The sequence below is a fragment of the Ambystoma mexicanum genome, chromosome 3p (assembly GCF_040938575.1).
Source record: "Ambystoma mexicanum isolate Mex_15411 chromosome 3p, UKY_AmexF1_1, whole genome shotgun sequence".
Taxonomy (NCBI): domain Eukaryota; kingdom Metazoa; phylum Chordata; class Amphibia; order Caudata; family Ambystomatidae; genus Ambystoma; species Ambystoma mexicanum.
This window is the reverse complement of record NC_090925.1, coordinates 1,258,589,137-1,258,612,987: the sequence shown is the minus strand read 5'-3', so window position 1 is coordinate 1,258,612,987 and position 23,851 is coordinate 1,258,589,137. Positions and strand designations below refer to the sequence as shown.

The 23,851-nt window shown below is 45.2% G+C and overlaps 1 protein-coding gene across 4 annotated transcripts in view; it reads left to right on the top strand.

The window, feature by feature from the left end:
• The window catches only part of LOC138581426 (butyrophilin subfamily 1 member A1-like), a 366,089-nt gene that overhangs the window by 176,703 nt on the left and 165,535 nt on the right, over nucleotides 1-23,851 (top strand). For 3 of the 4 annotated variants that reach the window (XM_069652746.1, XM_069652747.1, XM_069652745.1), the window contains one exon: nucleotides 5,887-6,234. The exons of the other annotated variant lie outside the window; for it this stretch is intronic. In XM_069652746.1, coding sequence (XP_069508847.1) covers nucleotides 5,887-6,234 — 348 coding nt within the window. The remainder of the gene's footprint in view (nucleotides 1-5,886; nucleotides 6,235-23,851) is intronic. 4 annotated transcript variants of the gene reach the window in all.

Below are 23,851 nucleotides of genomic sequence, written 5' to 3'. Positions count from 1 at the left end.
CTCGCAAACTGGTCCCAAAGGGCAGTATGCCTGCTGGGGAACGCCAATTGCGCCATCTCGTCCGAAAGGAGACGCGGCCTCCTACTAAAGATCGACGCCAAGCTAAGCGACCTGGCGAACTACGAAGCGGGAGAGGCTGCTCAAGGACTCCTGTTTGGGGATACTTTCGGCAGGGAAATGGGCAAGTTCGTTTCCACTTACACCTCCCTAGAGAAAGCTCAAGCTTCCATCCGCAGGATTTTTCCTGGCAGAGTTTTTGCCGGGACCGGCCGACACCGGGGTCGATCGGCCGGTCGCCAAGGAGGAAGAAGACCTCAAAATCCAAGGGCCCAGTATTGGGAATCAAAGCAGCAGGACTCCTTCTTCCCATCGAGAGGTCGTTTCCCTAGAGGTCGCAGAGGAAGAGGAGCCGGCCGTGGCCAGAACTTTGCACCAGGTGAGAGAAGGGGACTATCCTCCAGTGGGGGGGAGAACACACCTTTATTGGGACAATTGGCGCAGGCTATCCTCCGACGCATGGGTTCTCCAGACAGTAGGAGGGTTACACATAGATTTCATTCAGGCGCCTGCGCAAGAATCTCGACCAGCAGAGATCTACCTGCAGCAAGCAGATCAGGCCAAGTTACATCACGAACTGCAGCAACTGCAGCTCAAAGGTGCGATAGAGATCTGCGCGTCGAACCCTCGCTTTGTCAGTCCTATGTTCCTGGTACACAGGAAAGAGAAGGTGCGGCCCATTATAAATCTAAAAGAACTGAACGGCTGGATAGTATACCGCCATTTCAAAATGGAAGGCATACACCAGCTTCGGGATACCCTGAGAGAGGGAGACTGGCTAACCAGGATAGACCTAAAGGATGCCTATCTCACCATACCGGTGCAAGAAGAATTCAGGGAGTACCTAGCATTCAAGTGGAAGGGCCAACTGTGGCGTTTCAGCACAATGCCCTTCGGGCTAGCCTCTGCGCCCTGGGCTTTCACAAAATTGATGAAGCCAGTAGCAGCAGCGATCCGGGAGAAGGGGATACGAATGATAATATACCTGGACGACCTTCTCCTGCTAGCTCAAGATCGGAATACCCTGATCTACCAAACAGACTGGGTGCAGGAGCTACTCCAATCTCTAGGTTTCCTAGTGAACAAGGAGAAGTCACAGACCAAGCCCGCGCAAAGATTAGACTTCCTAGGTTTCGTCCTAGACACCAGGAAGGCAACCTTGGAATTACCGAGCAGAAAGATCAAGGATATCAAGAAAGAGATCAGAGACTGCCTGAAAGAGCAAGTGATCTCCCTCAGGAGACTAGCGAGGATAGTGGGGATGCTGGCTGCCTCGATCCAAGCTATTTTCCCAGGGCCCTTACATTATCGAGCCCTGCAGAGATTGAAGATCAGTCACCTTCAACGGGGGCTGAGTTATCACCAGAAAGTACCCCTAGACCGGGATTCTGTCACGGAACTGGAGTGGTGGTTGAAGAATATGGACGCTTGGAATGGGCGTGCCATCTTCGGAGACCAACCAGATCTAGTGATAGAGTCGGACGCAAGCCGACAGGGTTGGGGTGCGAGATGCGGGTCCCTGGAGACCGGAGGAAAATGGAGCGAAGAGGAGCTTCAGCTTCATATAAACTGCCTGGAGCTCCTGGCAGGGTCATTCGCCATCAAGGCGTTCACCAGGGAAAGAGTGAGTTCTTGCGTACTGCTCAAAATGGACAACATATCCGCCGTCAGGTACATAAATCACTTGGGCGGTACGAGGTCCAGACTGTTAGCGGAACTGGCAAAGGACTTCTGGCACTCATGTCTTCAGTCCGGAACGTCAGTCACAGCAGAATACCTACCAGGGGAACTCAACGTGAGAGCCGATTGGAACTCGCGTTATCTAACAGACTCCAGCGACTGGAGACTGGAGAAGCAGACGTTTCTGCTCTTGAACAAGCGATGGGGCCCAGTGCACTACGATCTATTCGCATCGCGGCTCAACGCTCAGACGAGAAATTTTTTCAGCTGGAGGTTGGACCCAGCAGCACAGGGTACGGATGCCTTTTTGCAGAAGTGGGCAGGGCAGACTCATTACGCTTTCCCTCCCTTCGCGATGATAAGCAGAGTGCTAGCGAAGTGTTGTCGGGAGAGAGCGGAATTGATCCTAATAGCCCCAATGTGGAAGTCGCAAGTCTGGTTTCCGACGTTGATGGAGATGTCCGCGGACATTCCTCTGTTGCTTCCGGAGGGTCAGCACCTGCTCACGGACCCAGCTGGATCGTTTCACCCTCTGAGAGTGAGGGGGACGCTCCCGCTGATAGCGTGCAGAGTATCAGGAGACGCTGGGATTTGCCAGGGATTTCGGCTCAAGCTGCTGAGCTTATCGCTGAATCCTGGGCGCCCTCCACCCGGAGGAGCTACGACGCGGCTTGGGCCAAGTGGTCGAAATGGTGCAGAGGGCGAAATTTTCATCCCGTTTCAGCACCTATAGTTGCAATCTTGAATTTTTTGGCACACCTGTTGCAGGACGGGAAGGCCTTTAGGACAATTGGGGTTTACAGGTCAGCCATTTCTGCGGGCCACTTGCCAGTGGAGGGAATGCCGGCAGGAGAGCACCCGGCAGTAGCCAGGCTCATAAAAGGAGCTCGATACAAGGCACCTCCCGAGCCGAGATACAAGCAACTGTGGGATGTCACGGTTGTGCTCAGGCTGATAGACAGCTGGCCATCAGACAGGTTCTTATCTTTGAAACAACTATCCGGCAAATTAGCGATGCTGTTGTGTTTGATATCTTGTAAAAGAGTGGCAGACGTGAGAGCTCTAGAGATTAATAGGAAGGTTTTCGGCCCCGACGGGGTTACCTTTTCGATAATGAGGAGGACAAAGACGAGATCTACCTCAGTGCATTATCCATATTTTACAGATAATCCCAAGTGGTGCGTTGCTAGATGTATTAAAGAATACGAGTACAGAACAGCCGAGTACAGGGATGCCACCACCACGCAATTATTAATAGCGCGCAGGAAACCTTACCAGGCAGTTGCTACGGCTTCTATAGCGAGATGGGTGCGCGAAGTGATGCAATTAGCAGGCATAGACCTCAGGGAATACGGAGCACACTCAGTGAGAGGGGCCATGGCGTCCAAAGCATTTACAGCGGGGGTAACCCTTCAGGATATTATGAAAGCGGCAGACTGGGCGAGCGATTGTACATTTAAACAGTTTTATTTCAAACCTATTAGAGGGATAGCAACAACTGTATTAAGGAAGCTTTAAACAAGCATAATGCTCGCCTCCAGTCTTGTCATAGAATGTAGATTACCCCTGCTAACTGCGCGGGGAGTATTAATTCTATTAAAGACTAAGGAGGCGAGCATTACTTTCCCTCCCGCAGGCGTACTGTATCGTAAAGCATAATGTTTGTATGGTTTATGACTTTGAGCTGCAGTACCTGAACACCACCCTGATATTGTTGTTTATGCTCCTCAGGGGAAGACCATAAGAGCAATTGAGACCGGAAGATCGGGACGTCCATTGATGGTTTGAAGTTTTCGCCTCGCAGCGGGTTACGCAGCACAAGCAGGCACCAGTTCAGAGAGTTCATCTCTTCGTTGGACCAGTCGTTGGGTCAAGTTGGAAGAATGCAGTTCAGAGCATTAAAAGAAGAGGAGGAGCCTAAGGAACAGGATGTAGTCATAGCAAAGGACTGTATGATATGGACTACGAATATCTTGGGACTTGTAGTTTTTGTTATGGGAAAAAGAAAAGTGCTGAACTCAGAGACACCTTTTTCTGTTTTCCTCATGTTATAGTTGAAACTGCTGAAGAGTAAATAAAGAAGAGAAAGCATAATGCTCGCCTCCTTAGTCTTTAATAGAATTAATACTCCCTGCGCAGTTAGCAGGGGTAATCTACATTGTTCGAAATGCGTGCCCTAATGCGCAGGCAGGCAGGTTTTATTTTTGCCAGGGAAGTCGAACGAGTGCAGATCCAGGCAAAAGTAGCAGATAGCGAGTAGCTGAGTGCTGTCAGGAATTCTGTAGATAAGAGAAGCGTGGAGTGCAGGGACTGCTCAACTTCACCCCAACTTGCTCCAAACGGCAAATTTTGTGTATTCATGTTTGTAATGACATGCTACACTGGTACATGACCCCCTGTTGTATGCCCAACATGCTCCTTCTTTTCCAAATCCTCCTAGCTGTTAACTCCACATCCCTCTTTGAATGGAATACAAATGAATGGGCACAAATGGCATCAGCAGCCTGCCACTGGCCTTGTTGGTGCCATCCACTGTAGCCATACTTCCGCTTCAATTTTTCCGTATACTTCATCCTCATTGTCAGCCATTCATGACCTAAGTTCCTCAGCATAGCAAAGCCACGCAAATCCCCCAAAATGAATCTGTGCTTTCCTGATCACATCTACATATTAAGAAAAAGCAATGCTCCGCTCAGTGAACATCTTGCAGTATATGCTCAAATATTTAAGGAAAGCTGATGTCCATCTATCTTACTGCACTGTGCAGCAGGTTAAATATCTCCCCTTTCCAATCCTTTCTTTCCTTGCCATCGTTAGATGTGCCCCAATGACTTAGCCACTCCCATATATGGCAGCCTCGCTGCTTTCTTTCCATACTTTTGTGTCATGTCCTTTGTCCCTCTGCTTTCTTATCTTTTTCCTTGTGTTTTCAATGTCCATATGTTTCTTTTGTTCTGTCCCTCACTGTTCGATCCTTTTCATTACTAAATCCTATTTTAGAGAATCCATTGTCCCTTTTCAGTATCTATACCCTACTTTCCACCTGTTCCTTTCTCTTTGCCTCGTCCATCTCTTCCCCTCTTTTTTTAAAAAATGCATCCCCCGAGCTCCAACATCTTCCTTGCCATTCCCATATTCCTGCTTCTCCCTCTTATGCCCTTTCTGTACCAGGACCGTTGTTCCTTTTCAGCCTTAGCCCCTTCATCTTCAGGTTCTTTTCTCCTTCCTTTTATTCCTGTAATGCCTGGCATTCTGGGACTGCACCATGACTGCTCCCTGTCCACTGCTTCACCCACATGCCCACCGCCTTTTTTTCCTTCCATCGCCATGTGCAGACCTCATCTAGTTCCATCCATCATTGCCTTGGTGTTTTCCTCTCCCCAGAACATCCCACCACCATCTCCCTCTACCGTCAATGTCAATTGACTCCACAGGTGATCACTTCCCTCCGTCTTCTGACAAATCCCTGGCCTTTTGTCGTGTCGCCTACCTGTACTAGCCTGTTCATCATCATCCCACTCTTCACCCAGTAGATCTGCAGCCCTCCTGCTATGACCTTTCCTTCCTCATTGTTACTTTTGTCCCCATCATTGTCATTTGCTACCCCCTCTTCTTGTCCTGTCAGTTTCTCCTATCTTCCAGGACCCACTGTCGGGTTGACCTTTAGACCAACCGGCCCATTTCTTTAGTCCATGTATGCATATTTCTTGTACACTGTGCCTCTGCCCGTCCTGAATCACCCCTCCCTCGTTCTGCTCAAAGGACCCATAAGACTATCGCTGGCTGTGCCCTATTCACCATAGCTGTCTCCTGCATCACCCCCTTGTTTCCCACTCCTTCTCCCTCCTTTTCTCTTCTGACGTCTGTTACGGGCTTGCTTTGCCTTCATTGTCTGCCTTACTCGTCCCCATCTCTTGCTTACCCAGAGCCCTCTCTCCATCAGCACATGTCTTCTATTTTAGACTGCTCCTTTCTTGTCAATACATGTCTTGGGTGTTGCCATTCTGCTCTCCAACATGGCCCTGGCCCTTCTTCATGACTCACTGCCTTCTTTACTCCCATCCATCCTTACCACCATTTTCTTTCCGTCAAATGTAAATACGCTGACCTGTGTTTCACTTTAGCTAATGTGCTCTTTTTATTTCTCAGAGAGGTTTTCTGCAGTTGGACCGGAACAGCCCCTGATTGTCCTTCCTGGAGAAGATGTGTTGTTACCTTGTCACCTCTCGCCGCAGATCAGTGCTGAGAACATGCCTGTGAGATGGTTCAAAGGCCAGTACGATGACTCGGTCCACGTACATCGCGATGGGCAGGACTGGAATGAAGAACAGATGGCAGACTACAAGGGGAGGACCGAGCTTATTAAAGATGGCATCAGAGTTGGCAACGTGTCGTTGATAATACACAACGTTAGTTCTTCTGATAGCGGTCAATACTCATGTTTCCTTGACGCAGGAGACTTTTATGAAAAGGCGGTAATGGAGCTAAAAGTTGCAGGTCAGTGACTTGGTCTTGCCGAGACTGACACACGTAGACATGTACCAGGACCACACATTTTTGTTGCATTAAGACCATTTCTGTTATATTTTACTCTTATTAAAACCATAGATTTTAATTTGAAAAGCAAACAAAATCAAACAATGCTAAAATGTGTTAAATCTTCAATTTGAATTTCTGTTTCATGTTGAACTTAAACTACTCTCTAATCAGCACTTACTTTAATCGTATTCCCCCAATAGTCCCTCACATGCATCACCTTGTGAAGCAAACTCCAGTCAATAATGTCAGATCTCATAATATCCTTATCCGTGTTAGCGCCTTTGCTTGTGCTGTGGCATAGCTGGTTTAATGTGCTACCATGACATGACAATTCACACCCTCGGGAAGAAGAGCATACTAGCTCAGGATATGGATGGCCAAGAGCTGGTCACTTAAGTGGTTAGGATCTTTGCGATCAGTGTGTTGACAAAGCTAAGAGCCCTACTCTCTTTCAATATAACAGGGCACACCTTATCTAAAGACTAATCCATCAAGGTCTGCACTGTGCTTCTTTTTTCTTCAAAATGTATTTATTCATAAGAAAAACATAGATATGATGCAAATAAGAAGATTAACATCAAAGTCTAAATAATCTTAGTGTCCTCAAACATAGTTATCCTCTCATTTTTTTGAAACATCTAAACACATAACCTAACACCCCCGCCCAACAGCTAACATACTAGGGTGGGTGGTGATTGGTGAGGGAAGAAAGGTAGAGGAGCAGCAGTCAGAAACCCAAAGAGCTGATTTGATTTATGGAGCTCTCTTTGGATTCCCTTCTGTTTGAATCCCACTTCTTCCCCATCGAGAGCTGGCAAGCCATCGTACAGAAACATCAATTCCATCATGGGTTAAGTATATGTGTGATGAATTGCCATCTGGCAAAGGTGTGAAAGCACTTGCTTTTTTAAAATTGTATTAAATAATAAAATGATGCAGGTAATTCTGACAGGGGAATCTGTTGTTCATATTCCCCTTTCATAGCTGTCATGTCAAAAACATAGTGTTATCTTTGACCTGCTGCATCAGTATCCTGATTTACAATGCCTGCTCTACCAGTCACACAGAGCAGGTTCACAGGTCAGAGCTGTCCATTTGACACCTGCAGTGACAACCAAGTGACTGCAGCGCAGGGGCTGCATTTAAGATATGTGCCGTTAAACCCGAACTATAATGACCATAAGAGCCATGATGGTGTCAGAATAAACTGTATTAATAAAGCTATGCCTGGGTTAAGGCATGGTGTAGGGCCCTACGTATGATCATTGCAGCCACCTTAAATTGATATTGCACATGTGTCAGCCCTTTGGGCCCAGTTCAGTTGTGGAAGGGTTATGTGTATTGCCCCAGACAAGCCAGACCCTGCCCTGCTGGCAGGAATGTAGACTGGTGGAATTGCCTCTCTTTGTGCCTTTATAAGAGCAGGTAACACCCGTCTCCCAGGGACGGACACTCCACAGGATGCTGGCCTTGGAACAGAAATCAAAGGGCACCCCAACAGTGTGCTGCATTTCTAACGGCCTTTGCTTCTATAGAGAAGGAAAGGGGGCAGAGTCAATGTAGCCAGGGAGCGATCTGCCCAGTTTTGGGATGGTTCGGCCATCTTGATTCTCCCTGCCTCGCTTTCACTTTCCTGTCCCGTCCACTTTCTCTGGAGACTAGCACTTTGGGTGTGACATCAGAAGGGCAAAGTCCACAAATTTCAAGTGCAGGCATTGAACCCCGAAAGCAGGCTAGCTTTAGTCCAATCACATGAGGACGTTTGCCTATAAAAGAAAGGGTCTGTGACCACTTCTTTGAATCATTTTGGGAATCATCTTGAAGTATCTTTGGATCACTACTTGAGAAGAGTTTGTTGGTCCTTGCTGAGAAAGCAGCCCTTCTAAAGTCCTCTAGTTGTGAGGTGAAGACAGGTGTTCCAAAGTCAGAGGCAAGTTCTGTTCCCCAACTATCCCTAGGGACCATTGGGGATGATCTGCTGCTGGAGCAAGGCCTGCCTCTCTGCCAGCCACAGAGGAACCCAAGATCTCACCATGTTGGAGGAACCCTGCAGTTGTGTGCCAGCCTCCTCTGTTTTTGGGAGCCCAAGAACAAAGACCCATCTTGTCCCTGAGTCCCTTGAGTGGGACTCAAAGCAACATAAGAAGAGACCTTCTGCTGGAACAAGATAGCCTCTCGGCCAGCCATAGCGGTACCCAGAATCTTACTGTGTTTAATGACCTTTTCAGTTGTGTGCCAGCCTCCCCCTTGTTTGGGAGCATAAGAAAAGGACTAATCTTCTCCCTGGGCCCCTGGATTGGGACGCGTGGCACCATGAGAGCCAAAACAGCCAGAATCCTAGTGTTTTTCACCATTGAACAGCTTGGAGCGTGTTTCAAGACCTGTTCAGCACCTTTGAACCAGCAGGACATTCCGTTGCTGCCCTTTGCTCTCTCCTGATCTTCGTGCAGCGCATATAAGTCTGGGTTGGTGCTGCTGAACCACCAAGAACTGCAAAGAAGGTACTATGGACTGCTAACTGCCCCTGTGGTCCAATTGTGGTCCCTAGACATTGGTTAGGTCACTTTAAAGGATAGTTCCGGGACTTTTTTTTTATTGTCCCTACGGTTCGGCCATGTGTTTTTAAGCATAAATCGGTAGATCGTAGAAAACTTTCCTATGGACCTTACCCGACTTTTCGTCCATTAACGCACTCGAAATCAGCCGCCATTTTCTGATAATCCTATCATTTCCCCCCATCGACCTGGCTCACCTGCTTTTGCGGCACTAAATCAAATCCCCCGCCCCTGAGCCTGACATCAGCAGACGCGTACCGCCCATTTCCCAACGCCAAAGCACGTTTCGTGTCAACAATCGCTGCGCCTCAGCTAATGAAGTGTCGCCATGGAAATGGTAGGACGCCTCTTTCCTCAACAAGTATAAACACACCGTTTCACAACACACAGCAGCAGATTTTCGATTCCATTACTCTCTCTGTGTTACTTTGAGTATTCTGTGACTTGTTTCTGTGCTCTGGTCAGCTACCTTCGCCGCTTCTAGGCTTTGTGAACACCTGTACCATCTCTGTAAATTATTTTACTTTCTTTACCACACAATGGCTACAATAATGCCGTATATGTACGAGCCCGAGTACACCGAGGAAGAACTACTGGAAAGGCAAGCACGCGAAAACGATGGGGATTCGGACGGCAGTTGGGAGGACCAGTCAACGGATGAAGAGCCTGGACCATGTCGCATGGACGGCGTCTCCACCTGGTGCACGTGCAATCGGTGCGAGCTAATGCCAACTGAGGAGGAGCACTGCTGCTGCCATGAAAATTCCGGGTGCTTGGCCTACATTTCGGAAGGCGAGCCAAGTCCGCAATGCATCACCGAGCTGCCAGAGTTCAGGGAGCCTGCCTTTCACGGACCGTGTTGAGGATGATGATGGTGCTTATGCACGAACTTCGCGGCACTGTTCGTCCGCGTAATCCGAGTAACGAGTAAGTATACTCTGGTTGTGATGTCAGTGATGCCACTACTATTTCATGGTCGTCTCCCACATATAAAATTACATCTACATATCATTCGAATGCATGTAAATTGGTTCCATATTGTGGCTTTTCTAGATAGAATTTTTTTCAAAGCAGAATGACATTTTTTACCTGAATCGACAGTGATAAGAAAGTTTTGTCATTTTAATACAGTTTGCATCTTTCATTTTCACAGGTGGTACAGGCTGGTGGCCTATCGTTGCTTCACTTGGTGGCTTCACGGGAGGCTCGGACACCGCGTTCGGAGAGTAATACCTGCCTGTGCGGTACTTGCCATTAGACAACATTTCCCCAGCGACAGTGGACAATACCGCAGATTTTCCCTGGATGTGCTGCAACCGGAACTTTACAATGTGTAATGTTTATTATTTATGTTCAATTGAAATTAAGATCTAAAATAAAACCAAACATATATTTTAACAATGGTTGTTTTGATTTTTTAAATGAATCTAGTGTGTCTCCATTGAATAGTCTTCCTGTGCCTTGTCTTGTCACACCACATGTCTCCGGCCAGCATCCTCCCTCACGCTGGCCGCCCACCTTCAATCCACATAACCGTTGAACCCATATGCAGCAGACATACATATGTTATTTTGCGGGTTGGCATCAAGCCTCCCGGCCTTGCCTCCTCCCCCAAAAATACTTACCACACCACTTTGTTCAAGCGTTGGCTATAAAAGGCCGTTGGATTTTATTGATACAAAACATGGTTATAGGTAAATAATCAATATGGTTGATCATAATAAATCATCCTTTTGGGCACCGGGTACAGAGATGACCCCCTCTGGCCCGTGCCGCCTTGCCACCACAGGCCAGCCTGCTGCTGACTAACTGCCTAGGCATCCAGGGTCTCCAGGGTGAACTGCACCCATATATTCTCCTGGGAGGGTGAGGTATTTATAAACTCACCCCCTGCCTTCCATGTACTAGATCCTGCAGCCTGCCTCTTACATGCAGTTAGATGGCCTCTCCTTGGTGAGGCCCTGCGGCAAACGAGTCTTGTCTGCACGACCACCGCCCCAATCCACCCCCCCGCCCTATCAAAGGCAGTTCGCACCGGGGTACTTGCGCTGGCAAGTGGAGCTGTCAGGGAGCGATAAAGGCCAAGGAGGTGCCAAAGACCATGTACACTTCAAAGTGGTCTATAGAGCATGGGTTGTTGTTCCCATGTCTTCCTCCAGACCCCGTGTCTCCTGCCAAGCATCCCCCCTCACGCTGGACGGCCCCCTGCAATCCACATAAGTGTGTCTCCATTCACGAGTCTTCCTGTGTCTTGTCTGCACGACCACCGCCCCAATCCACCCCCCGCCCTATCAAAGGCAGTTCGCACCGGGGTACTTGCGCTGGCAAGTGGAGCTGTCAGGGAGCGATAAAGGCCAAGGAGGTGCCAAAGACCATGTACACTTCAAAGTGGTCTATAGAGCATGGTTTGTTGTTCCCATGTCTACCTCCAGACCCCGTGTCTCCTGCCAAGCATCCCCCCTCACGCTGGACGGCCCCCTGCAATCCACATAAGTGTGTCTCCATTCACGAGTCTTCCTGTGTCTTGTCTGCACGACCACCGCCCCAATCCACCCCCCGCCCTATCAAAGGCAGTTCGCACCGGGGTACTTGCGCTGGCAAGTGGAGCTGTCAGGGAGCGATAAAGGCCAAGGAGGTGCCAAAGACCATGTACACTTCAAAGTGGTCTATAGAGCATGGGTTGTTGTTCCCATGTCTACCTCCAGACCCCGTGTCTCCTGCCAAGCATCCCCCCTCACGCTGGACGGCCCCCTGCAAACCGCATAATGCCACGACATATACACGTCATTCATTCACAAACACACCCCTGTTTCGAATTCTTTATAACCCACTTCATATTTCTAATGAGAACTTCTTTGCGCTTTGCTAGTCAACCCGTGAAGGTGCTGGTTATCTGCTCTTCGTCTCTGTGAACTTCCGTGACCACTTCGAGGAAACTCGTCAGTTTGCAACCTGTGAACTGCTCCCTGTTCTACGACAAGAAACTACTCTGATCCCTGCATCTAACTGTTTGTTCGTCAAGGTAAGGCCATGTACCATAATCATTTTGCATCCAATTTCTTTTCATTCAAGACAGTACATGCAAGGAACTAGTCACATGTTCTGAGTTTAGTCAAATTATTTTTCTATTTTTTTAAAGTTATTCAAATACTTATCCGCATGTGAATAACGTGTATAGTTCCAAGAACCAAAACAAATCTTGCATTGAACCTTTTATGTGTCATTTAATTTTTTAACACATTGGTATTCATAGAGAATTGTTGATCTTTACTTTTCAGAACTTTCCACAATGCCTGCCTGTTCCATTGGCGGTTGCCCTTCGAAGACCCATAATACATCTGAAGGTACTATAATGCATGTTTTCCCTAAAACAATAGATCAGATAAGAGAATGGGTCCGATATTGCGGATATCCACCGTCTGAGCTTGAAAGTAGAGTCCTAGAAGTCTTTGCGGACAAGAGGGGTGATCGATACCGCATCTGCAGCAGGCACTTTACCTCTGACATGTACTCCACATCATTGCTAATAAAGAAGAACACACCACATCCCTCCACTGGTGAGTCAAGTTTACGTATTTATCTCTCGGCCTTGCGGTAGTGTGTAGCATTAGCTAACAATAATTTCCCCATTTATGTATCCACTCAATATGAAGGCGGAAGATTCTCCATCCGTGTCGTTATTGCAGTCATCAGCCACTTCAAGCGCCTATCGGGTAATCTTACTTGGCTATTCTGCCACTGACTTGTTTTAGGCATGTAAATCAATAGTTTTAATTTATCGTGTAATTATTTTACCTAATGGTACACCCTTGTACTCGTCCTCTAGTCTTTGTTTTCAGTTATAATTATTGTTATCCAAAATAATGCAAGTACTGTCTTTCAGGGAGATGCTGAGGAGTCCAACGTATTGACGACAACCATTGATGTCACTCAGATGCTCGAGGTACGTTTCCGGACAGTTCCATCGATGGAGATCATCAGATCTTGCATTCTTGTAGCGTGATTGTTACACACAATGTTTCTTTCGTTTTTAGCCATTGATATGTCCTTCTGTCGTCGCCCTCCTATGTGTCTTCTTTTTTCAATATTGTGTTCATTACTAATGAAAGTCCTATGTTTCAGGGAGTCGATGGAGCATTAGTCCAAGAAGAAGGGGGAGCATGCAGTTACGGGTCGGCGCAACAGCTTGCAGAAGTGTGCACCGCAGTTACATCGTCCCTTGATGTTCTTATGCATTTCGAGGTATGGATACTGACAGTTCGATCAAGCGAAATCATATGACGTGATTACATCCGCTATACTTCCTTCTTTATTAACGCAAGTACTATGTTTCAGGGAGATGACGGAGCTTCTTCTACAAGAACATCACCCCTAGTAGTTGATGCAGATCTCTGGGTGGTGACACTTCCAACGATCGAGCAAATCGAATCATATTTAGATATCCATTATTTATTTTAGACAACTGATCATTTGTGCAGGTCTATTTAGATGAGCCGTTGACGCCTGCACAAAGTTTATGTTCTTTTTAACAAAATAGAAAACCATACTAATGCAATTACTGTGTTTCAGGGAGTTACTGAAGCATCATCTTCAATAATATAATCAATGGAAGTCTATGAGGAGCCCGAGGTATGGATCTTGACAGTTCCATCTAACTAGATCAACAATGCGTGAATAATTGTCGTTTGAATGTTCTACACAAAGCGTTCATTCGTGTTTTGCTATTGAGATGTACGTGGGTATTGGTCCCCAAGTACATTTTGTGTTTTCAATATTATTATACATACTAATGAAAGTTCTATGTTTCAGGGAGTCGATGGAGCGTCAGTGCGTGATGGATGTGCTTATCATGAAAATATAGTCGTTGCAGCGCAAGAGGAAGTGGAGACATGCACACACGAGTCGGAGCAACAGCGTCCTGATGTTGAAGTTCGAGGCAAGAAAGTTTCAAAGAAAAGAAAGCAAAAGAAGGTTAGTGTCCTGGTCACTATATTATGTTGTTTTTCACTGTTAATAGTTCAATACTGTAAGTTGTGTTTAAACTGAACATCCCTTTTCCAATATGTCCTCTAGTTGCGAGTGGGTGTACGAACTAGATCTACACAGACAGTGAAGCGAACGAGAGATGTTGCTTGTCAAACCTTTTGGCAGGGACTTGAGACTGGAGATGCATCGTGCCAATGGGAAGAATATGAAGTGATTGACAACGGAGCTATACCACCACCAGCCATTGATAGTGAATGTCCTCCTGGTAGTTCGGATGCAGTCGGAGATCAATTCACAGAATCCACACCCGCAAAAACTAAGACCGCGAGAAAGTTGAAGAAATTGTTTTATTCACCCATCGCCGGAGAAGGAACAGATGTTGCAATGGAAGAGAATGAAGTGGACGACAATGAAACACCATCAATATCACTGAACATAGCGGAAGACGATATCAGAGATTCTACCTTTCATGTGAGTGACATGTCCTCAACGTTACAGGCCGAACCAGCTGGGATGCAGAGTGACAGTATAAGGAAAGAGGCCAAATTCATTGTATTCGATAGTTGTTTGATTGATATTATTATTCGGATGAAATGTGGGCATTCGGTTGGTGGGGAAGTATGTGGGGAGCCATTGATTAATGTGACTCGTGCAATTCGAGGCACTAACCTTAAAATACATGCCACCTGTACAAAATATCATCCTTTCTCATGGTCTGCACAACCCATGCTGGGGCAACTGCCAGCAGGCAATCTACTTTGTGCAGCGGCTGCACTTTTTAGTGGTTCAAGTTTTAAAAAGTTAGAGTCTTTCTTTCAGTTTGTGGGAATCCATTTCATTGCGAAAACTCAGTTCTACAAATACCAAACCGATTATCTATTTCCAGCCATTAGCGAAGCTTGGAGAATGGAAAAAATGTCTATTGATAGTACATTCGCGGGCAAACGGTTCAGGCTAGCCGGTGATGGACAGTGCGACAGCCCAGGATTTTCAGCCAAGTACTGCACCTACCACTTTCAGGACATGGAAAGTAAGAAAATTGTGAGTTCGGTGGTCGTGCAGGTGTCACAAAGTACATCCTCAGTGGCCATGGAGAAAGTTGGCTTTGTAGCATCATTGCAAGAACTACAATCGCGGGGAATGGTGATCGACCTGATAGCCACGGACAGACACGTTTCAATTGCCAATACAATGAGAGAAGAGTACAAAAATATAAATCACCAATTTGACGTTTGGCATCTTGCAAAAACAATCAATAAAAAAATGTCGGCTGCAGGTAAAAAAAAAGATATGCAAGGTATTTCACAGTGGTCCAAGTCAATCAGCAACCATCTTTGGTGGAGCTCAAAAACATGTGGAGGGTCGTTGGAAATTCTAATGGAAAAATGGCGGTCAGTAATGCTACACTGTAGCAACGTTCACCGCTGGACCACAAACCAACATTTCCACAATTGTGAACATGGCCATTTGTCCACAGAGGAGGCACGGAAGAAGAAGTGGTTGATTCCTTCATCACCCACTCACAAAGCCATTGAAAAGATTGTATTTGATAAAACTATAACAAGAGATTTGAGGGGACTCACGGAATTCTGCCACACAGGAGATATGGAGGTGTTCCACAATATGTGCCTAAAGTACAGGCCAAAACGATTGCATTTTGGCATGGAGGGCATGATAAATCGGACTCTTCTAGCGGTCTTGCCACATAACCATAATGTTGGCCGTCAACAAAGTAGGACGACCGGAACTTTAGGGACGCTTCGCTACAATAAGGCCTTCACTAAAAGAAGTAAACAATGGGTGATCAAACCAGTGTTTGAGGATATGCAATATGAGTTTATTGAGAGACTTATTGTTGATGTCCTAGATAGGCACATACATGGAGTTGTGAACGAACCTGTGCAGGGGACAACTGCATTGCCACCCAACATTGCCTCTGTTCCATGTCCACCTAAAGCAGAGCTCATTGAGAAATACACATCACGGTTTAAATGATTGTAATTTGATTGTCTGTTCTCTCGAGTCTCCTCATGTCGCAGGCCCATTGAATATGTGTAGCTATATATTGTGTAAATAAAAGTGATTGCTCAGTGTACATGCAATTTGTCTCTCCACCCTTGTTCATTTGCGCATTAAATTAAACCAAACAGTAATATAAATCATTTTTCAAAAAATATAGAATGTCTCCGTATTTATGGTTCGCTGGGGCTGCAAATGCACGCAGACAAAATGCAAAGATGGAGTGTAAATTTCAAGTCCTGTGAGATGGCCTTACACTGGATGTAGCTAACTAGGAATGTGTGCTCGTTCAAAGTGAAGGTCAGCTGCTTTGATTTTTTGCTCGGGTGCCGGAATGGCCCACGACTCAGTATAAGGTTCTATTGTTATTTGACCTTGACAGGCCGGGACCATCCCGAAAGACTTCTTTTTGGGGGTGTGGGGCAATAACGTAAGAAACGATAATGAATATAATTTCAGAAACGAAAGCCATTTAATGTTCGTTCATTAGAAGAAATAATGTCGGCATAGAAGGAGTGGTATTTCGGGGCTGCCCTACGCACAGACACAATGGAAAATGCAAATATAATGTAAGTAACTCTTTAGATGAGTTTATACCGCAATTTAATTACTATACAGTAGCTTTAAAGACGGGTTCAGTTGTACTTGTTCGTTCTATGTGGCATATTGTTTTGTACTGCGCACTATCTTGAGGAGAACCATCTCCTTTTACGGAAGCACCTCAAAACCTTCCTCTTTGCTTCTGCTTTCTCTCTCCCTCTCCCCTGCTACAACTGGTCCACTGTCTGCGACCTCGGTCCTGGGCCCTTCCACTCTCCACCTGCACTGCCTCCCTGTCAACCCCTGCACTGGGGGACTGTCTCAGTATCCTACAGCCCCCCCTTGACGTATAATACCCAGTTGCACTGTCCTTGCTATGAAATAATTTCCCGACCTAATATATAAAATGAATAATATTTATAAATATCTGATGGTGAAACTAATTTCATTTTTTATGTTTTTAAAACAGGTACATCCTTCATTATTGTATGTGTCACGAGTACCAGACACCGGCGGATGGCTTTTTCAACCGCCAGTTGATTCTCCGCGTGAACAACGTTACCACCCTGACCATTTTATGGGACGATCGCCAAGTACAAGTATGCCCTTACGCGGTACTAACGGCTAGATGCAACATACAGACCGTTGTGGTGGCCTAGTGCCTCGTTGTTGGAACAGCCATGCGATTATCAGTGCGACCGAAGAGCTTATTTTATCGTAAACCAACACCCTGTGTACTGCACACGAACATCGCTTGCCTCAAGACGAACTATTTTGGATCGAGAGCAAAGAAAAATGCAAATCGCTGAATATTCTCTAAACATTTGATGTCAAATAAATGTACTTTACCAAATTTACAATCTTGCGGTTTAATTTAAAAGTACAGTTTCATATTCCGAATTGTGGCGCGCTGTGTTGTGAGCTGATCTGTGTTGGTTTCCGGGTTCTGTGTGGAGTCGCGTAGAAGACGCCTGGGCGCGTTTGCCTACGCAACACAGTCACGTCACGGATAGAGGCGGGGAATATGAATGTTTTGATAAAGTCTGTTTCAGGGGCGGGGGATTTGATTTAGTGCCGCAAAAGCAGGTGAGCCAGGTCGATGGGGGGAAATGATAGGATTATCAGAAAATGGCGGCTGATTTCGAGTGCGTTAATGGACGAAAAGTCGGGTAAGGTCCATAGGAAAGTTTTCTACGATCTACCGATTTATGCTTAAAAACACATGGCCGAACCGTAGGGACAATAAAAAAAAAGTCCCGGAACTATCCTTTAAACCCTTTTTGCTCACAAGTACATATCCTTTTTCAAGAACATTGTTGCTTTTGCTTGTCTTTCATTCCTGATTCATTGCCAATAGTGCTTCATCTACTAGCTTTGCTTATTCTGCATTCTTTCTTCAGGGGCGGGTTTTGTGTAGTGATTGTCTAGTTAGTTATTATTGTACATGGTGGGTTTAATGAAAGTGTATACATTTTTTATAGAACCTTGATCGGACATTCCTTTTTTTTGGACTGTAATACTTCGCTGATTGTGTTGCTACTGACCCACATTTACCCCCCCCCTGACCCCCAACTCCCCTGAGAGTGCAGCCTTCCCTCAGCCCTGGTTACCACAAAAGGCAACGCAAGTATGTCTCTTGACTGGGCCTGTTTTACCCTTGATTGTGTTGGCTCTTGGTTTGCTGAAGTGTGAGGGCTGAGTGGGCGTACTCATCCTTGTACTCCTTGCAGGGCAGAAGTGTGTGTCACAATCTGGGCGACCAGCTTATATTAGTGTATCCTCACGCCCTCCATCCAAGCCTGTCTAAAAAGTACAGACAGACTCTAATTGTGTGAACATGTGTGTTGTGTTTTACCTCCATCAATTACACACAGTTTGGCCAGATGCAGTGCAGAGGCCACTACCCATGTCTTTAGTAGCTCCTTTTTAGTACTCAGAAACTCTTGTCTTTGACGGTTGGTTTCCGTGACTAGTCCCTGAAATACCAGAATAATTGAGCTCCTAAACAGTGTCTCATTTTGCTTTGCTATAGTCCACAGGACTGTCTGTAGTTACCCAATTTGTATGTATTTATGTATTGCGCACATGGTTTCACATTTAAAAACCTTACACAGTATGCCATCTGTACAATTCTAACCAGCACCTACCAAACCTACAAATGAGAACATACGTTGTGGACTAATCACTATAAAAAAAAACTAGCTTCCCAATGCTGCAAACATAGTATCCTTCTTTCTTAGTTCCTTGAAGCCAGGGCTCTCACCTGGTCAGCGAAACACACCGTAAACTGATCCCATATCCACCTTGTCCTCCAATTGTATTGTCTCCAATAAGACTTGTACCAACTACCCCAATTTCTAATTCTCCTCTGATATCGAAATTCCCACAATTTGCAAACAGGACATCATGGCTTGGTTTTCCAGTTTCTCAGATTTGAATTGCAGATCCATGATGTGGGACCCAGCACAATCCAAAAACGGTCTAAAATCTGAGCTGTTAGCATCAAGATCCCTGATTTTGGGAATTTAGTCCCTCTGCATATCTACACCGTTCATGGGAGAAGTAGGCATTTCTTTTTGGCATACTGTTTGTATCTGTTGAATTAATTTTGTTAAGTGCAAGAGAAGCTCCAAGCAGAACCAATGCGGCTGTGACAGGAATCCAAGTGTGGTTCCTGCCTTTACAAAATGGAGAGCGCTAGGCATCTAGCATCCAGCCACTTATGCTCGGTGCATTGCAGGTGTAGAGAGTGTCAGTTGCACAATCAATCAGCAGGGAAGGAATGACCAGCCCATCTTCATTCCCCTTCACACTCACCAGCTCCCCATCGCGGGTTCACCTTTTACCAGTCTTCTCCCCACCACAATTGCCGCCCATAACAGAAGTCGAAACATCCGGGGCAGATTCCTTCGCATCACTGCTGCCTCCCCTCAGAAAACCTTCGTCAGTCCAGAACGGGTAGTTAATATGGCTGTGTGAAGTCTTCTGGCAGCTGAGTTCTCGGTCCCACCATGCTGCAATCTCAGCCCCACAAACATGTATATGGATAAGTGCTGATCTCTGGGTTGTAGCAAGACATGCAGATTTCCATAGAAAGCCCAAAACAGCCCACGTGGATTACCATGACTTCTGACAAAAGTATACACCTCAGCTCTTCACTTTCCCAGAAAATGGAGTCTGTGAGAAAGCTTCCAAAAGGTGCTACCATCCTGGAGCCTGGTAAGCTTTCGCACCTCCTACACAACAGTTCTTATTACATTCCTTTGTTTTGACAGATGTATAATTTTGAACTAACTCAGATCTGATGTTGTATCTCACTCATTTTTGATGTAGTGTGGAACAGTGGAGGTTTTACTAGACCACAAAAGGAAACCTATTTCATGGTATAAACATTGGATTTCTATTGGAAAAGAAAACACACTGCAGGGTATACTGCTACCACCCATTCGCAACCTCAAAAGATGGCAAAGGGGACATAACATCAATCACAAGCCTAAGAACCTCATTCATGCCAGCACTCTTACAACCCAGAAAGTCCTACAAGAATAACAGCAACTCATTCATAAAACAACCTCTTGATTTTGGAGATATCAGATCTGTGTTATAGTTGATTGTACACGGATGGAAAATAACACATCATTGGTAACTGATTACATATAATTATATATGAGGTGACCTCTTTGGAGACAGATAGCTGCAGAAGTGAAGGAAAACCTAGCAAACCATTTTTAAGCATATTGTATACATCCAGAAATCTGTAAAGAATTCTGATTTCGGTCTCATTTGCTTTGGTACCCTGGCATTTTAGGAACAATAGAAAAAAAAAATGTTTTAACATCCTCAAACCCATTAACAATTTAAATGATAGGAATTGTTTTTGTTTCTGGTCTACAAATTCCTACACAGTACCTCCCATGCTTATCTGCAAGACAGAATTCGACCAAATCACCCAGTTGTAGAGCTTTGCAATGCTGGTGAATTCTCTCAAAGATTCCCATACGGCAGATGCGCTGGTAGCGGGGGCAGCGGGTTCTCGGTAGCATCATCCACCTTGTAGAACCACCTTCACTTAAACATTCATCAATCAACCTTCCTGCTTCAATTCAAGGAAATCCTGAAAACATGGATGTTCAATCAGCACTCATTTTGCCCTGACAAGACACTTTTCTTTATACCTAAATTTATCCCTCCCATGCCTCTCTTTCTGCTGTCAACTCATGCCCCCTGAGTACATAGTCATCATCATCTCATAGTTTATTCAGCTAAAATCCATAAACCAATGCACAGCATAAACATTAGATACAAGTAAATGTTCTACAGTATTCAATCAACAACAGTAAAACATAATACAGTAATTACGGAGCATATCACATAAACATAATGAAAATGTCAGGTAAAATTGTTTCAAACACCTTGAAACTGAAGGCATCTTTTGCATCAAAGCACAGTAGAGTGTCCTGACAGCAAACTTATTTTGCAGTGGAACCTAATTCCTAACATTTAGCACAGTGTAGATAGTACAAAGTACAAATACAATTTTATGAGCTTGTCCTTACAATTTAATTATTGCTGCATAATTTCTTGTACTCAATAGGAACATTCAAACACATTAATGTCTCAATAATATTTTCACCTTGTGCCTGACAAAGTATTTATTTTGTATTTATTTGTCATCAATATGGCACTATAAATTAAAACATGTTCACAGATATACAAAACAAGTAGACAATCACAAATATACATGCATTTAAAAAAATATATCGACATTTAAATTCACAACAGAGGCTCAAATAACCTTCAGAGAGTGGTCCTGTATCAATCATGTTCCTTTAGGTGGCCTACTCGTGGTACATGCCTCTCTATCTAATTAATTGTTATCAACAAACCTAAAGCAATCATTTATAGGTTCAGGGGTCAACGTATCATGTAAAGCACACTTTCTACACCGGCGGCTGTACGCTTCGACAATATGTAGATGTAACTTCGCCTTCCTCAGGACCAACAAAAACGAACTTTCTTTAACCGACCCCTGAGGAATAGTGGACAGATAAGAAAACACACAGATGGGTCACATTAGAGGTAACGATGATTCAATTCAACCATTAAGGCCTACAAATAAAAACATAAAACAAATATAAAATAACCCCGTTACCATTAGGACTAAAAAGTCTGGAAGCACTCAGCAAGAAAGCGAACACTGTGCAATTAACATAATACTAAAACTAACGTGGAACTTTAAAATGCATCCTTCACCAAGTGGTTCCCATGGCAAACACACCCATGCTATGCTTAACCCCACAGAGAGGGGAACTGATTGAGATTGCAGATCAATAACCGGAGCATCTCTGGCACTTCCTTTATAATGTTAGCAGTCTCCCACAGATATGAAGCCTAAATAATATATAAACAAGTGAGGTGAATGTTCAATGTCACATGCTTAATCTGTTAGTTATTAGCAAGATCTATGTTTAATGGTCCTAACCTGGCGGTATGTTGTGCAGCCATCCCTATCACCAAGGAAATGAGTAGGCAGCCCTTGTTGCACACTCCTGACTCTGCTAAATAGTCCCTTGTTCGCTGTATATTAAAACGAACACAGATTAATCTCACTAACCATTTAATAATATGTCTGAGATGTGAGAACAATCTTTAATGAGTCCCAAGTGGACCACATGTGCATTCATACATGCAAACCTGAAACCTTGCATGTGGAGCATTCCCCAGACCCGCTTCTACACCCATTCCTATGTCGGGTTGTGACTATTTGAAGCTCCAAGGCACTCTCGCTCTATTACTAACTTAGGTGGGGACTTGAGTCCCATCAGCTACCGAAAAGTAAAGGATAGAAAGTGGGGGGCAGGCTAAGAAAGAATATATGTGTGCAAACACAGAGGAAGCTCACTAATCATTTAATAATACATCTGAGATGTAAAAGCAATCTTTAGGGAGTCCCATGTGGACAAGATGGGCATTCATACATGCAAAATACTGAACCCATATGTGTGGGGCATTCGCCAGGTCCGTATCTACACCAATCGGGTTGTAACTATGTAAAGTTCCAAGGCACTCTCTCTTTTACCAACTTCGATAGGGTCTCACGTCACATTGGGTGCCGGAAAGTAGGGGATGGAAAACGGGGGAGGATTTAAGAAGATATATGTGTATGAGACTGCATATAAAAGTGCATCGCAGTATGTATTCAAGAATTAGCAGTGTGTATTAAAGTATTAGCAATAGTGCTTTATCGGTTTAATGGGACAATATTACGTCCTCTGACTGCTCTGCGTCAGCGCGTCCGGAAATGTACTCATCCTCTGGTTCCAGCTAGTATCAGCCGGACACATGGTTGCCCTATTTATAACATCAGAAAGCAGTCTGTTCAAATCACCATCTTGAGTGTAATAGATGTGGCCAATTGCCTACACTATCGTAGTATTAGCAAATACTGACTAGTGGAACCATTTATTAAAAATTTGTCCAGCGCCCAATTATTTAGAGAATCCCTGAATGATATACATTATAAAAAATAAGGAGTAACCCAGATATTAGTTGCAATTCGCTGCACTTGATAGAGAGCTGCGAGAGATGTCATGAATGACAACTCTCTCCATCAGCTTAGAAACCCTTATGACCACTATGGGAAACCATAACACACTTGTCTATCTGATGCATCGCTCATATAGCAGGGGGACGATTGAAAATGTGTATTAGGGGGCTGGGGGACTATGTCCATGCAGGACATAGATCTCTATCAGCTCTACAAAGGTGGGCAAATCAAAGTCCTCCCCTCCGAAGTAGCTAATATTGCTGTGTACCCCCGTAATAACTATGATATCTTGCTGTACAGATATTGAAGTTAGGGAAACATGACTCACCATCCCAATAACAGATGGTAAATGTCCCATGATAGTATGTATAAGGCTAGCATCTCCTCATTCAAACCCCTTTCCAGTGTTTTCAAACGAAAAATCCACCTCGCCTCTTTTCTCAGTAGCGTTCTTAATGGACTGATTTGATTCTGTACCACTTCCAGCGCCCACCATCTGAGATCTTCCGCTGCATGCTGGTATTCAAGGAAGTGTGAGACAAATGGGGCTGTTGTCACGGTGCTTGCCCCCAGTCATCAGGAGCAGACCAGCTGCCCCAGGTACCGGCACCTATGGGGACCTTTAAGACCCCAAAGGGTTGCCTAAAGACTTCCTGGACTCTGTCCTGGCGCCATTGGCGCCAGGCTCATAATGCTCTTTCAAATAAGGCAGTTTACAGGGGAAGAGGAATCACATTCAGCTCAGTCTGAGGCATGCTGGAGGGACTACTTTATCTGGGACTACTTGTGTAGGGTGTGGTTGGAGGGACTACTTGCATGAGGCCATATAAACCACACCCTAAGAACAGAACACGCTTCACGTTATTCTGGACTCCTGCAGCGTAACGCTCACTGTGTCTGCTAGCTTCAGTCAACCCAGTCTTCAGCC